At 40.6% G+C, this 15,358-nt stretch overlaps 1 protein-coding gene across 3 annotated transcripts in view; it reads right to left on the reverse strand.

Annotated features, from left to right (window-relative positions):
• Positions 1-6,745: 6,745 nt before the first annotated feature.
• The window catches only part of ZNF862 (zinc finger protein 862), a 30,917-nt gene continuing 22,304 nt past the window's right edge, over positions 6,746-15,358 (reverse strand). For 2 of the 3 annotated variants that reach the window (XM_074267565.1, XM_074267566.1), the window contains exons 6-8: positions 13,927-14,031; positions 10,767-12,875; positions 6,746-9,955 (exon numbers count right to left, since the gene is read on the reverse strand). In XM_074267565.1, coding sequence (XP_074123666.1) covers positions 9,723-9,955; positions 10,767-12,875; positions 13,927-14,031 — 2,447 coding nt within the window. In that variant the 3' untranslated portion in view covers positions 6,746-9,722. Of the gene's footprint in view, positions 9,956-10,762; positions 12,876-13,926; positions 14,032-15,358 lie in introns of all 3 variants that reach the window. The other variant, XM_074267568.1, reaches the window with a different exon arrangement.

Raw genomic sequence — 15,358 nt, forward strand, 5'->3', positions numbered from 1 at the left:
ATACAGGGTATTATTGAGTTAGATGGGGAAGGAAATATTTAGAGCTTGGGAAAACCTCAGAATCCTTCAAATCCCAGCATATCCTTCACCTTAAGATATTCAGCTTCATTCCTATATTATTCTTCATTTCTATCCTGTTTCGATCATTGAAGAGCAGTGCAGAAATGTCATATTTAAAGACCTAACATTCAGGTATACCCCATGTTAATTGCTTTTGAGAAAATCCATTATGCAATCCAGTGTTAGAGAATACATTTCCAAAGGAACAGTGTTCTAAATGTGCCATCTGCTGAAAGGGATTATGGACACTTTATGATTTGTACAGCGACACTTGATTATTTTAACAATGTTGCTGCAAAATTGTATTGGTCAGATCAAACTTCTATGGATTTCCCTTTTATTTTTATTTAGTTTCTCAATAAATTCATTGTTATGAATATTGTAGGGAAGGGAAATATCTCTTTATATAACATTGTGCACCAAGAACTGCACACACACATTATAAAAATCTTATTTCTCACAACAACCTCACAAAGTGCTGTAGTTATCCCCATTTTACTATTGAGAAAACTGAAGGAGGCAGAGGTTGAGATTTGCCCAGAATCACACAGTACAGATCTGAGATCAGATTTGAATTCAGGTCTTTCTCACTTCAGGCCCATCAGTGAGCCCCTAGGCCACTGAACAACCTAGCTGCCTCTATCCTCAGGTTCTATTCATTATCATTCCATAGATTTGTGTCTCCGTTTCCTTATCATTCAAAGAGGGTGATAAAGATTGTTGCAGGGAACAAATCAACTAATTCATGTGTGTTTCATAAACTTTAAAATATTAAATAAGTATAAGATTTTATTTTTATCTAACCACAAGGATAGGGTTCATTGAACTATCCATACTCTCTTCCTCCAATTTCTCGTCTCTATTGGCAGGATCAGGAATATAAAGACAGGAAATGCAAGAGAAACTCTGGTAGATGTATAAGAGCTAAGCCCAGTTAACAATATGATTCTAAAGATGGACTCCTGACAGCCATGATCTAGAACTGTCAAGGAAAATAGGACTGAAGTGTCCTCTTTGTCCCCACTGAGAACAAAAGGAGAGGTCACAGGCTAAGCCCACAAAAAGGAAATGGAATCATTTGTGTGAGACTTCTAGTAACTAAAGGTTACTTGACCCTGCCAGGGCTGCAAAGGGTGAATTAAGTAATATTTTTATTACTAAGAGTAGTAAGAGGCAGGTTGGCCAAAGTGACCTTCCAGGGTCATCCCTACCCTGGTTTGCCTTGAGGTGGGCTCCTTGGAAACCATCATCTCCCAATTGTATGGGAGAGCCAGAGGACCTAGTTTAAAGATAGGAGAGTGGAACCTAAGTTAAACAGTACCACTATCCACATGGTAGATGTGCAATGGAAGCTCATGCTTCTAATCTGAAAACTGAGATGATTGGACCAGATTACTTCAAAGCATTATATCTGTAAATTGATTTAATTATGGGGCTTTAAGCTTCCCAATGCATTTTTCTGAAATATTTCCATTTTACAGATGAGAAAAGTAGGGAGATAATGTCTGAAAAAAGTTAAGAGGACTTGAGTAGGTTGAACTCTCACCTTTGATCTCAAGTTTTCTCAAAAGCTAAATGAGGTGATAAGATTAAATGGCCTTCAAGGCTCCTGACAGCTCTAATTCTGTAAGGATCAAAGAGGATAAATGATTTGCAAACAGATATACAATCAAAAATTATTGAAGGCAAGGCTTCAACCCAGGTCTCCAGTAGACTAATTAGCACTGGATGAGGGGCAGAAGCTTTACCTGGACATGTTGGGGGAACACTAATCTGGTAGACTCTATAGGAGAGGAGCCTGACCCTGGTGAGGGAGGAAAAGGGCCCATTGACATTCCAGTCTATTGTTTGTACCAATCCCAGCTCTTATGCTACTCATCCCTCCAGAATATGCCCTCTCCATACACAAGATCCAAATTCTCATTGGCTTATCTGGATAAACATAGCAGTGTTTGAAGTATAGCTATAGAGCAAGAACTGTCTGGGCCCTGAGGGACATGGATGCTATATGGCATCATCAAACTATATAGCTAATATAGGCTAACACTCTTAACTTTGTTCCCTCATAGCACTCCCTTCCAGACTTTGTAGCACTCCCTATACCCTTACCCTGCTCCCATACTTAAGACCCCATTGTCTATATGTCCTTTGCCCTTAGTTGTCCATTCTCCCTTAGTTGACCATTCTCCCAATCTATCTCCTCCCCCTACCCCTAGCCAGAAGCTTTCCTTAGGGGAAGGTGCAAAAGGATGACTAGAACCAACTAGATGCATAACTTTCTTATATAGCAGAATCCCAGAGTCCGGATAGAGTGATCTCTACAGAGGCCAGAATTCCAGGTAAACACCATTTTCTTCCACCTCTTTCTTCCCATAAGTTCCTGCAGGAAACTTGAACTGTTGGCCTGGTTAAAACAAGGGAAGGAGCTAGAGAACTGGGCTCCAAGAAAAGGCAAAGTCATTCTTGCATAATTTTTAATATGTATACATTTATCATATCCTTTTGGGGGCAAGATTTTGTTCTACTCAATCATATACCTTTTAGAAAATAGTCAACAGACATTGTACTGATTATCAATCTAATTTAGGAAACTACAGTCACTACAGAAAAAGAGCTCACTTAACTATCCACTTAGCAAAAACCAAGAGGATAAAGAATTTCTGTGTGGACAACATATAGAACTGATCCACCATCACATATAATGTAGGGGTCCAGTGAACTGGGTTTAGAATTGAAGAGAGTGGGCTAAATTGCATTTGGGAAAATATTTTATGTTTTTTGTAACCCTAAACTTCTCTATTTCACAAAAGTTTTAAAATATATTTTTAATTAAATTTTTTTCAGGTTGAAAAAAAGGTTTTGAATTATGCACTATCACATCTCCCAAAGGACAATGAATAAGTATTTGGTGGAACTGAATAGGCTGTAATATATTATTTTTAAAAAAGGCTGGTTTATCAGATAGAAGAATGACTGGAAAGAGGTGTATTCACTAAGTAGCAAGATGCAAGAACAATTGATAAACAGTCTGCTTGCAATTTTGAGAAGCCCAAAGGAAGACCCACTTATATCAGCTTGAGTCCCCTTCAAATATCTGCAGGAGGATCTGGACAAGAATCACACAGGATTAAATGTCATGGGAGAGTTTCAATCTGCAGTAGTAGAAAAAGTATCCATACTGATGAAAACATATCTATCGAAGTATCTAAGTATATACTTGTATATATGTATACATATATATATAAATATACATACACATGTGTATATGTATGTATATATATGTAATAAGACACTTATAAAAGTGCTTATCAAGTGCCTACATTAGGTTTTTTAATAAATGATTACTCCTTTTCCACTCATATATCCACAGCAGTCTGGGGGACTGTCCTATGTACTATATGAGTATGACTGCATATCATATTTTCAAAAAGGCTAAAAATACATGGATTAGCTCCAGAAATTTCAGCTCAGGGCCATCTCACAAAAGAGTAATAACATTTTCTTCGAAGTAGCTACAATTGAGTTACAGCAGATGGCAGCAGCAGCTTGCAAGCAAAGGATTAGTAATGTCAGTAACTACTGAGACAATGAATCATTGCTTTAAGGCATACTGGAAAAGCAATGAAGTATATCTGGTTGTTTAGGAGACACTCAGTAATGATCCATTCTCCTAGCATCATGAGTTGTCTGAGAAACTTTCCCTCTCCAGCTGGCATGGGATCATGTGGAAGATTACATCCCTCCATGTATGGGGGACCGAGGCAGAGAATGATTTCACTATTTAATTTCCCTCATTCTCTAATTTGCTCTTTGTTCTACTAATTTGTTCTAGTTATTTTGCTATTTGATTTATTGTTCTTGCTATCAATCAGTAAAGAAGGCAATAGAAAGTAACCTGAGTAGCATTTGTATGATTACCTAATGTAATACACCCCACAATGAACCTAGAATAGGCAAGGGGGTTCCAGAGCTATCCAGAAGCCATGCTATACATGTAAGCAAACTGAGGTTGTTGAGAAGTGACTTATCCAAAATCATACAACTACTGAGAAAGCTAAAGTAGAATCCAAGTCCAACATTTTTTTTCTAGACCAAAACACTGTAATTCTTCCACATCTGCCACAATGACTACTATATATGCTATCTTTCCCAAGAAAGAGGTGCAGTTCAAAAAATGTCCAATACTTTAGGTCTTGACTTTAATGGTAATATTTCAGGCACTGAGGCAAGCTAATGACTCTTTTCCTTTTTTACAATATTTGAAAAGGTATCATCCCCCAAATCACATCACATAAGAGACTATTAATTCTAACGAATGGTGAGGTTAAATTTGTTTGCTTAACTATGTATATACTTGTTACGAGAGTTTCTTTTTTTCTTTTAATCTGGGAACAGGGAAGAAAATAAAAAGACTCATTCATTGTAAAAATAAGATTTCAAAAAACAGGTAGAAATTGGAATCTCCTCCTCAATTCTTTCCCATACCCCTTTGGATCTACACATAGACAAACACATACTCAACACATACTTTTGAACTCAGTCAAGCAGTTTAAGATCTAGCTTCTTTCATATCCTTGTTCCTACTAGGAAACACAAATGAAACAGTTCTTTCTATAAGAAAGGGGTTTCAGCCTATTGTTGACAGACTCAAACCACATTAATATGGTTCCCTTAAGGAGTTCTCATTTTTTACTCTGGGTGAGTAATTTTCCTGCTTCAGGGGGTAAATGCCAGGCTGGATTCACCTATAATGGGGCACCAGAGGCCTTAGACTTTCTAATAACATAAACCACAAGTGGAAGGCCAGTCACTCCTGACCCCTTGTAGGGAGAACCCTACTCAAACCTCTGCTCTTTGGTCAAGTTCTTCATTCAAAGGCCTTCCTCACAATGGACCTCTCCTGTTGCTGCTGAAAACTGTCTTTTCCTTTTCATAAGGGAGGCATCTGCTAAAAACCGGGGTCATGGAGGTGGCAAGGGAGGAGATAATTCAATGAACTCACTTCCCCTATTTCAACTCCACGCATACCTAAGAGCACACTTTAGACCATTTTTCAACAGGTCATTTTTTACCTCATCTCTGATGTCAGAATCATTCAAGGTTTGAATTACCTCTAAGAATTCTATCCCTAAAAAAAAAAAAAAAAAAAAAAAAAAAAGAAAAGAAAAGAAAAAGAATTCTGTCCCTTCTGGCCTAGACACTGATGTAACATTCTTCCTCCTCTTGCTTTCATGAAATAGCAGAGGAGTGACAGAATTATCTCATTCATCTCCATCTTTTCCTTTTTTGTGGATGGAAAGTCAATTTTGCCACTCTCCCTTGGTTCTCACCAATTGGTACCTTGAGAAAACCACCCTGTTTCTAGTTAGGAGTGGGCCTAACTCGTACGTTAATAGGAGCCAGTTATGATTCCTCATTGCCACCCAAGGAAGCCTCTCCTGACTTACTTTCTGTCCTCAGTTGCCTTGATGTCATTCTATCTCCTGCCCACCCCATTATCATTGACTGGTAAGGAAAGGAACAGAAAAAGGATCATCAGAACTAGCCAGGTCTGCCCTCTTGGTGAAGGAGCTGGGCTACTTTATGATGCACCCTAGTACCACTGTAATTTCCATTTGGGGGGACTCTGAAGAAGAAATATTTTTATTAACTTAATTATATTTATAGTCTTTCTGCTTTCTTGTTAAAAGTTCAATGTGGGGCAAAAAGAGGGGGCTGACCAGAGAAGATTTGTATTTTTCTATCCTGTCACATTTCACCCTGAGAAAACAGGTACTTGCAAGGTCATACCCATGCAAGCCATTAAATTATTTATATGATTATATTTATTATTACATAAATCATTTAGTCCATGAATATCAAATCCCACACTGCATCCTGACAAATCAATTTCTCTCCCAATCCTCTAAAGCATAGTTCAAAAATGAAAATGGCTGAAACAAGTTTTTTTTTGTCTGCATATAAGCAAAGAAGTTAGCTTCAAGCAATACTGTCTGCTCTCTACCAGAGAGATCTCCCCTCTTGGGATCCTTGCTCTTGCCTCCAGAGAAAATCCTGCCTCTTAGAAAAGGGGAGCTGTCGAGGTTGGTTCTCTCCCTCTGTAAGAGTAGCAAGCCAGAGAACTCTTTTTCTTGAATAGACTGGACTCTGGGCTTTCAAAACCTGACCTACCTGTCATCCTTCATCAATGGTAGAGATGGAGTTTTTAATGGGAAGCTAAACTATTTCCCTGAATAACCACTGGCATTTTCATAACTAAAACAGATACCCGTCTTTGTCTTCTCATCATAATAATGCATGCTACCATAGAGCTCTACCATTTACAAAGTGTTTCTCTTACAACCCCAGTGTGTCGAGAGCATGAGAAGATAACATCATTATTGCCACTTTTCAATGAGGAAACTGAGCTTCAGATGGGTGGTGTGGCTACCATATGGCAGAGCTCAGCTAAGAATATGTGCTTTCTGACTTTAAGGCCAGGCTCTTTCCACTACATTCATTTTGACAAAACAAATGAATTCTTTAAAAAAAAAAGTTACAGAAAGGCCTGAAAGGTATGCACAGCCTTTTCTTACCTTCTCTCTCTTGGTCCTTCTGCCTCCTTTTGAAAAGAAAGAAAAATAGAAACAATTTCCACATCTCCTAGAGTCTTTGCCCGTGGCATGTATAGGACTAAATCAGACACTGAAATAAAACTGTTTTATTCAGATAGCAAAAGCTTAAGAATCAAATGTATCTTTTAAAAAACAACGTTCTTCACAGATCTGAAACAAGGATAGTTGGAAAAGACATCACTGATCCCCTTCCCCCAATGACCCAACATTGTGGATTCCAGGCTGAATAAATACTGACATAACTTGGATTGTTTTGTTTATCCTTATTGTCATCTGAATTAAGTACTCATAAAACATGGGATTCTCTCCCCAGACACACTAGGATTGACAAGAGTGAATATGGCTGACATCCAAATCGTAGCCAAACTCCTTATGGCACATGAATAGGTTACGAGAAAGGAAACGGCAACTTTTCTTTCCCAGCCCCAATTCTTATGGCTTTTGATTAGAGCTACTGGTTAGTGCTGGTTAGTTAGAATGGCAGCGACAGTGGACATGAGTCAGAGGGAAGGAGAGATATAATAATATGGAAATCTGGAAAGATACCCATGATAGCCAGTTTCTTTAAGATGATTAAGCCTGAATCTTCTTCCAAGGCAAATGCTGACTCCTTATTCCATCTGTATATCCCATTTGAGACCCAAGAGGAATCATATCTATTAAACTGAATTTCCAAGGCCCGGTTTCCAAGATACAGGATACAAGTCTTGCTGAGAATAAACTTGAGCCTTGAAGCTTTCCCCAGGGCCAGTTCGGTCAGAAAACTTTTCATTCTGAGCCCTCAAGCAAAAACTTTGTCCAAGGTCCCTTGGCCCTTGGTTAATTACAGAGTTTTAAGATGTCTAGCAGAAAAGGTGTACCTTCTTCTGTGATTCCCAAACTACACATAGGAAATGTATATGTATACCTACAATCACAGCTTTTTATAAATAAATAACATTTTCAGTCACCACAGTCTTGAGGGCCAACCAGCTCAAAAAGCCAGCAATGGACAGCCTCTTTCAAAGTGCATCCTACTAAGAATTCAGCAATGACTTCAGTCCTGATAAGACCCTCATAGGCTTCTCTACCATCATTTCCATATCTTATCACAAATTCATCTCCCAGAGTTAAGTCCTTGTCAAATATTAAAGATCAAAATGATTCATTCCCTGGTTAGGGCACTTAGAAGACCATGGTTGGCAAGGTATTTACGAAGAAAAAAATAGAGCAGAGGATAATAGGAGAATGGGAATAGTAGTCCAGCCCCAGGATTGAAGGAATTTTATGGAATATTACCTGAATAACTACTAGGGACTGCATACTGACTACCACTACTCACCATATAAACTTAGGGCACTCACTTTTTGTCTTCTTCCAATTCCATTCTCAGGAACCCATTTATATATCTGAGATTAATTCCCAATATCCCCAGACAGACTCATTCAATCAACACAGGTAGATGGGAAGACTGGGGCTCCCAATCCAGTTATGCTGGAAAAGGTACCTCAAGACTTAAGAGGACAAGGTATAGTTCAAATCCCTGAACCCCTCTGAATGAGGCATTCTGATTAGATTTCAAGAAAGAAACATGACAGGAGATTTTACCCTGGCTGAGAAAAGGGAAATCAAGATAGTGCCTAAGGCTGAGGTCAGATCACGAAAGCTGGGTCTGCATAGTAAATCGCACAAGTTGCCAAGGGATAGGTATTCTCAGAAAGGCTTCATGTATCTTGGGAATATGGAATAAATCTATTAGAAAAGGAGCATTAATTTAGGTAAAAGGAATCTTACCCTCAATAGCAAGGACTGCAATAGAAAGAAGGCTCTTATATTTTCAGGTGTGTTCTGTCCTTGGCCTTTATTTATGATATGGCAATGGGTGTGGCACTACTTCTGTTCCCAATTTGAAATAAGCTGAATCCAGGGCTGTGGATAGGTTTAGTCCTCTCACTTTCACACTGATCCTATTTCCTAAGAAGGAAGGTTTGGTAAAGTAGGGAAGCCCTATCTATCCCTGGATAAAGAAGGGTTAAGTGAGATGCAGCATTAGCCACACTAACCCTAAACCTCCAAGAAAGAAATTGCTCCTAAGAATAATACCAATGTTCACTTTGCTCAGAGGACATGAGCCCTTCCACATCACTGCAGGTGTATACACTCATGACAAATTTAATTGGTTTGGAAAGGCATAAAGTTAATGCTTTTTGAAGCATTACCAATTGAAGGAAATACCGGTCAAGGGTGAGAAACAGGACTATGGTTCCACAAACCCCTGAAGTCAGCCAGCCAGCATTTTGCCTGGTATGGCACCGACAGGGCTCTGAAGCACCAGACAAGAGAAAGTGAATAATCTTAGTGTGTCAGGTACCCAGATGAGAGAGAATCAGACCCCATTGCCTTGCAACTCTCACCCTACCTCTGGTCTTTCTGCAGTACACAGGTCTGAAGGATTACTGACCTCAAAAGGAAGCCGTTTCAAAAGCAGGGAAGAATTCTCCCTTGGCCAGGTTCTGACATTAGCTGTCTAATCCCACCCTTGAAATGAGGAACCCTCAATAGAATAGATTGAAAGTCCCTTAAAACAGGCATTACTCTCTCACACTATAGCCCCTATCTGGGTCAAGTTCTCCCCTCTTTCTTTACCAAGGCATTAGCACCCATAATGGAAGTAAGCAAGCAGCCTCCTGGACATACTTTCCAGTGGTTCCTGGACTTTAAGTGCCCAGCTCCAAACAGTCTTTACCTAGCCAGACTTTTCCTGTGCTTGAAACTCTTCCAATTATGAAACCAAGTACTTCTTGACAAGGTGAGTTCCTAGGGCTTTAAAATAAAGAAATCATGATAAAAAAAAATTTCCCTGCACATTAACCCATAAAGGACTTGTTCCACCAAGGACATGCTGATAAGCCTGGTAAAAAGGATGTGGTCCTCCGAGGGCTGCATCTCCCTGAGTTCTTAGGAGCAGGGCTCTGGTCAGCCTGCAGTTTAGTACCCACAAGGAATTTTCAAGATGGTATCTCTGTAGAAAACTTGTCCCATGATCTTTGCCTTTTCCCAAAAAGTTGGTTAGATGGTTCTCTGAGGTAGCTCCTGATTTTCCTGCTCTTGAAAAATCGTTTCTTCATTGGGACAGTTCTGGGGTCTCTTGGATGCTGTGAGACATCTAAGTCCATGAGCTGAGTCTCTGACATAATCTTGTGGTATCTTGACAGGCTTCCCATAAGATTGCATGGCTGGCTCCTGGTCCATTATCTCCTCAACATAAAGACTTCCCACGCTCTCATTCCTGAGCTCAGCACCTGATGGAGAAGAAGAATCTGTAACTGACCAGAAAGGTAAAGTGAAGAAGAAAACTACCTTCCCCTTCTTCCATGAGACCCAAAGTTGGTCTGGTAAAAACCACATTATGTAGACCCACTTCTTGCTCCAGAAAAGTCATCCTTTACTCCTGCTGCACTTCCTGTCATCACCAGTTAGCAACAGCATTTTATTACATTCCATCCAATATTCTTTTCTCTTCATTTCCCACATGTTCATCTTTTCTCCCTGAGAGTAAAAGTTCAATGAAAAGCAAGATTTTATCTTCTACTTCTGTATCCCCACAACACCTAAACACAGAACTGAGCTATAAGTTATATACTGTGGATAGATACATGCTTACTGAAGCCTAGTTCTCCCCCAGTTTATTTTGACAGCCCCCTTCATCTGGCCTCTCCTCCTCCCCCACACCTCAATTCTTGAGCTTCTCTTCCTCATTTCTAGGGTCATCAAAATGGAGTCTCTGAAGCTATTCCAGCTGGGAGTCTGAGGCTACTTACAGACAGAAATCAATTCTGGGGCCCAGCCCTATATAGGTTGTTAAAAGTCTTGGAGAAAAAAAGAGGACAATTGGAAAATAGTAGGGAAAGCAGGTTGCAACACTATTAGAGGAGGAAATAATTTTTCAGCCTTTAGTGGTACAGGCCATTAAAGAATCCCAGTGATAAGGTTAGTTGGCCCACAGAATTTTTCAGAAAATGAAGATTTGAGATATTGGGATCTTGTCTTTCTCTTTCTTCTACTACACTTACAAGTCCACCACACTGTCCGCATCCTCTTTTACTTACCTACCTGCATCATAGCGAGGAGGCACTTGGGCACAAGTGTAGACATGGCTGAAGCGGCGGCCTGAAGAAGTCAGGTACCAATGCTGTATGGCAGGCTGTGGGTCATACTCCGTGACTGCCACACCATTCACTGCTGTCATCATAAGCATGTTGATGACTTCATTGGAGAGCTTGGTTCTCTCCTCTGTCTTGATCCGATTCATGGCACTGAAACCCCGCTCACAGCAAGAAGTTGAGATGGGCACACAGATGACCACTGCCATCAGCTGGCTCAGCAGAGGGAAGCGGGAACGCTGAGAAAGGGCATTTTTGCATAGCATGGAGAAGGGAAGGTGCTTGGCAATGGTCTTTAAGCCTAGCCATTCATCTAGGAGGCCTTCTTTGCTGTAACCTGGTGGGAGGGAGAGCTCAAAATGTCTGGCTAGATTAAGTATTTCATTGTTCCCAAAGTTAACCAGTTCAATGCCATCTGGCCAGGCCATGGTGTCAAATACTTCCATGTTCTTGAGCTGGGCTGACTGATCAGTATCAAACCTTCTTTGGAGATATTCAATCCCAGTTAAAATCATCTTCTCTCTGTCTGCCTGGAACCGCTGTTCAGCCATCTCCATCCTGTCTAAGAGAATGCCATGGAGCTGACCTTCCTTAAAACTGCTGTTAAACTCTTCCTCTTTGGGCCCTGCTTGGTGAAGGAGGGTTTCCAAAGCAATGTAAGCCCTCTCCAATGTGGAGTTTACCTCTGTGATCAATACAATCTCTTTCTGGCACACCTCAGACACAGGTCGGTAGATGCTTAAGAAGTCTAGAAGGAAGTGGCAGAACTTAATGAAATGAAAGCTTTTCATCAGCTTCAGCATGCCCTTAGCCCTGTGCCCAATCTGGCCCCCAGCTTCCGCCACACTCTGCAAGTGGCTGGCCAGGGCAGGCCAGCTCACAATCAGTGCATTCAGTGTCCGTCTTTTGCTTGCTACCCACCTGATAGCATTCAAGTCCTTTAGGCGAACAATTTCTTGTTCTAAGGCAGCTGCACCCACCTGTAACTCATTCAGTCTTTTGTTTGAAGACTGGTAAAACTTAAACACCGTCCGGATGTGCCGGTCACATTTCTTTACCAAGTCAATGCTTCCACAGGCATCTACTACCGCCAGGTGGAGACGGTGGGCTACACAATGGACAGGCAACAGCTGAGGGATGATTTCTTGGAACTTCTCTACTAAACCTCCCTTACAACTCAGCATGGCTGACCCATCAGTCCCCAGGCCTACTACCCACCCAGGTTTCCGAAATGGTATGTCCAGTTCATCCAGAGCAGAAATGATAGTTTCAAAATAGCCATCCACCGTCTCACTGTAAAGTGGGGCCAGTGTAATGTAGGACTCTTTCACTTCCATCTCTTTGAAGTATCTTATGTAAATCCCCACACAAGACTGATCTGATGAGTCTGTGGAGCTGTCCAATAGCACACTCATACAAGGGGAATGACGGATATCATCCAGGATCTCCTTTTTCAGTGTCTCAGAGATGTACTTAATGAACTGGGTACAAGCAGTACGGTTTCGATACTTGCCCAGTATCATGGTCCCTGTGCTCTGCAGAAGCTGCAGAACCTTCTCAAAGTCATTCAGTGGTCTTGAGTGGTAAGCAATGGAGTAGGCAGCATTAAAAAAGTGTTCCATGTTTGCCATTAAGTCACTAGAAATTTCTGGCACCACTGGGACAAGGGCAGCCCGGGGTGCATCTTCTTTGACCTCTGCTGTGTTAACACAAAGCTTATGAGCTTTGCTGACCTCATGGTATTTTAAAGTCTCCACTTTAAAAGGTCCTGTGTACCCTTTAACTAATCTGGAAGATCTGTCATGAAGGGAAGGGCGTTCTTTGCAAGCTGAGCAAAACAGCGTGGTCTCTTCAGGATCACTTATCAACCAAGAAAACTGCCCAAACCAAGATTTCTGGATTGACCGGGGTCGGTAAGTCTTCTTGACTTTCCCAGTCATATCTCCTGTTTCAGTGTGGCCAGGACTGGGGCAAGAGTCACAAACTTCTGGAAGTCCTGCCTCTTCAGCAGAGACTGGTGTGTCAACATCCTTGGTGGTAACAACAGTCTTCTTTTTTCCTTTAGAAAAAAAAAATGATGATATCAGTTTTGTTGTCCTGACTTGTACAAACTCAGAGAGGTCTCACCTTTTTCCTTAAGGACCTCTATGAGCTCAGAGACCCAAAACATCTGCCATGAAACCAGAGGAAAAAAGACTAACCAAGAAAAGGTGGACCCCTTCCTGGAGAATGTCCATGGCCGCAGACTTTTTTGATAGGCCTTCCATGACCTCTAAATATCCACTGAGTTCCCCAATCTATTCAGATTCTTCAGCCTGACACCCTCATTGCTTGCAGCTACACTGAGGCCAAGTGATTATCTGATACCAAACCCAAAAACAAGCAGCTAAGCAACAGTCACTGAGAATACTGGTAGCAAAACTGGCAACAACTCCACACTTCTGAGGAAACCAAGAAGAGAAGAGGCGCTTGCATTTGATCTCCTGGAGACCTGAAGAATCTTACTTATCAGAGGCAAAAAGGTCAAAAATTGCATTTCCCGCTCACCAAACCCAGAATTTTCACTAATAACTATAGTTGGCATTTAATGGTCACTTTAGAGTTGGCAAAGCCCTTCTTTTGTGTTATCTGATTTGATCATCATGACAATCAATCCTAGGAGATTGGGGAGTATTGTTTTCTCTGTTTTACAAATGTAAGAACTAAAGAGATTGCTAAATGATTGTCCAGGATCACCCAGTTAGTCAAGTGCTCAAGGAAGCACAGAAGTCCTCCCACCTCCAAGGACGGCACTCGATCCACTGTGCCACCCAAAGTAGTTCCAGTTGTGATCCTGGGAAGATGTACATTTCTACAAATAGAGATCTGGGCCCTAAAAAAGTCTGGTAGTTTCCTGCCTACTTCTTCTCATCAGCTACAAGACCCCTTATAAAAGGTGTTTTGAGGACCCTTGTCTTCCACCCCAATTTCTCTTCACTGGACAAGTTTGAGCTCCTCCCCTCCTGCCTCATCCATTACAAGGTGCGAAGTGAGAGCTAAGGAAATATGATAGAAGCCTTGAGTGTGAACATCCAAGTCCCACCTTTTGGGCTCATTTGTTAAAGACTCACCTGGGGGTCGACCTTTCCCCCACTTTGGTCCATTGGGATCCTTGATCCAGGGGGCTGCCCTGCGTTCCAGCTTTGAAATCAGGTCTGGCTTGGCAGAAGCAGGTCCTATTCCAAGAACAGAAAATTCAACTTAGGTTATACTCACAAGTGGTTAATCTACTGGCTTATCTACAGCTCCTACACACACATCAAATACCTGAAATAATATTTGGCTTGAAAGCAAACTCAACAATGGCCATGTTTCCATTGCTAAGTACCCATGAAATTGGGTCAGAGTAGGCACTAAGAGCAAGAATAACTGCATTTTCTAAAATTCTAAGCAGTTCTCTATAAAAAAAATGAGGTAGCTAGGCCAGATATGAGTTCCTCCAGCCATGGAAACCATCAACCCTTTTAACTCCAATAACAACTAATAGCAGTATTTATAAGGGCCACTGGCAAGTTTAAGGCAATAACACAAGAAAAGAAAAAAGGGGAAGTGAAAGGAAAAAGCAGAAGAGAAAGGGAGAAAAGAAGAGAAAGAAAGAAAAGTAACAGAACTATGTCATCAGTATCATAAATCCAAGATGGAAATGGGGATACAGCATTCAACAACCACTCAATCTAATGACTAAAAAAATGTCAGTGAACTAGGAAGCTTTCATTTGGCCATTTTCAAGGCTATTATTCCCTTGAGCTATTTTTAAGTTTATTTTCTTCAGTAATGTTTTATAGCTTTTACTAAATTGATAATTCTCTTTTCATATCTTATTTGCAGAGTTCTCAATTTTTTCTGATTTTTTTCATCTACCACTCTCATTTGGTTCTTTTTTTTAAAGTTTCTTTTAAAAAAATAACTTTTCTGGGCTAGTGTTCAAGCTGCATTTCTTCTTTTAGGCACTGCTAATAAGTATTTTAAAGACTTCTCTTCTCTGTTGGTGTCTTGAGCTTCTCTATCATCCCGGTAACTTTTAATGGTTGGATTTTTTGTTTGTTTGCTCATTCTTCCAGTCAAAAAAGAAAAAGCTGTCTGGTCTGGACTTTGTCTTTTCATACCCTTCCATTGCTTTAACAACTCAATATAGGAGCATGCAAATTTTTAATATTCCCAAAGTAGTATAATCTAGGTAAGCAGCTAGGTGGTATAATGAATAGAGCACCAAGCTTGGTAACAGGAATACTCATTCTCATTTGTTCAAATCCAGCCTCAAACATTTTATTTGCCTCAGTTTTCTCATCTGTAAAATTATGTGGAGAAGGAAATGGCAAACCACTCCAGTATCTTTGCCAAGAAAACTCCAAGTGGGGACATGAAGTCAAATGTAACTGAACAACAACAAAGTGCAATACAGGGAGAGATCTATTTACTACCGTCCTCTTCTGACCCATGTTCAGTTCCTGACCCATGTTTTGTGTTTTCAATTTCAGGAGATTATTGCTGGACTCCCAATCA

Source organism: Sminthopsis crassicaudata, chromosome 5 (genome assembly GCF_048593235.1).
Source record: "Sminthopsis crassicaudata isolate SCR6 chromosome 5, ASM4859323v1, whole genome shotgun sequence".
In the NCBI taxonomy this organism is placed as follows: Eukaryota; Metazoa; Chordata; class Mammalia; order Dasyuromorphia; family Dasyuridae; genus Sminthopsis; species Sminthopsis crassicaudata.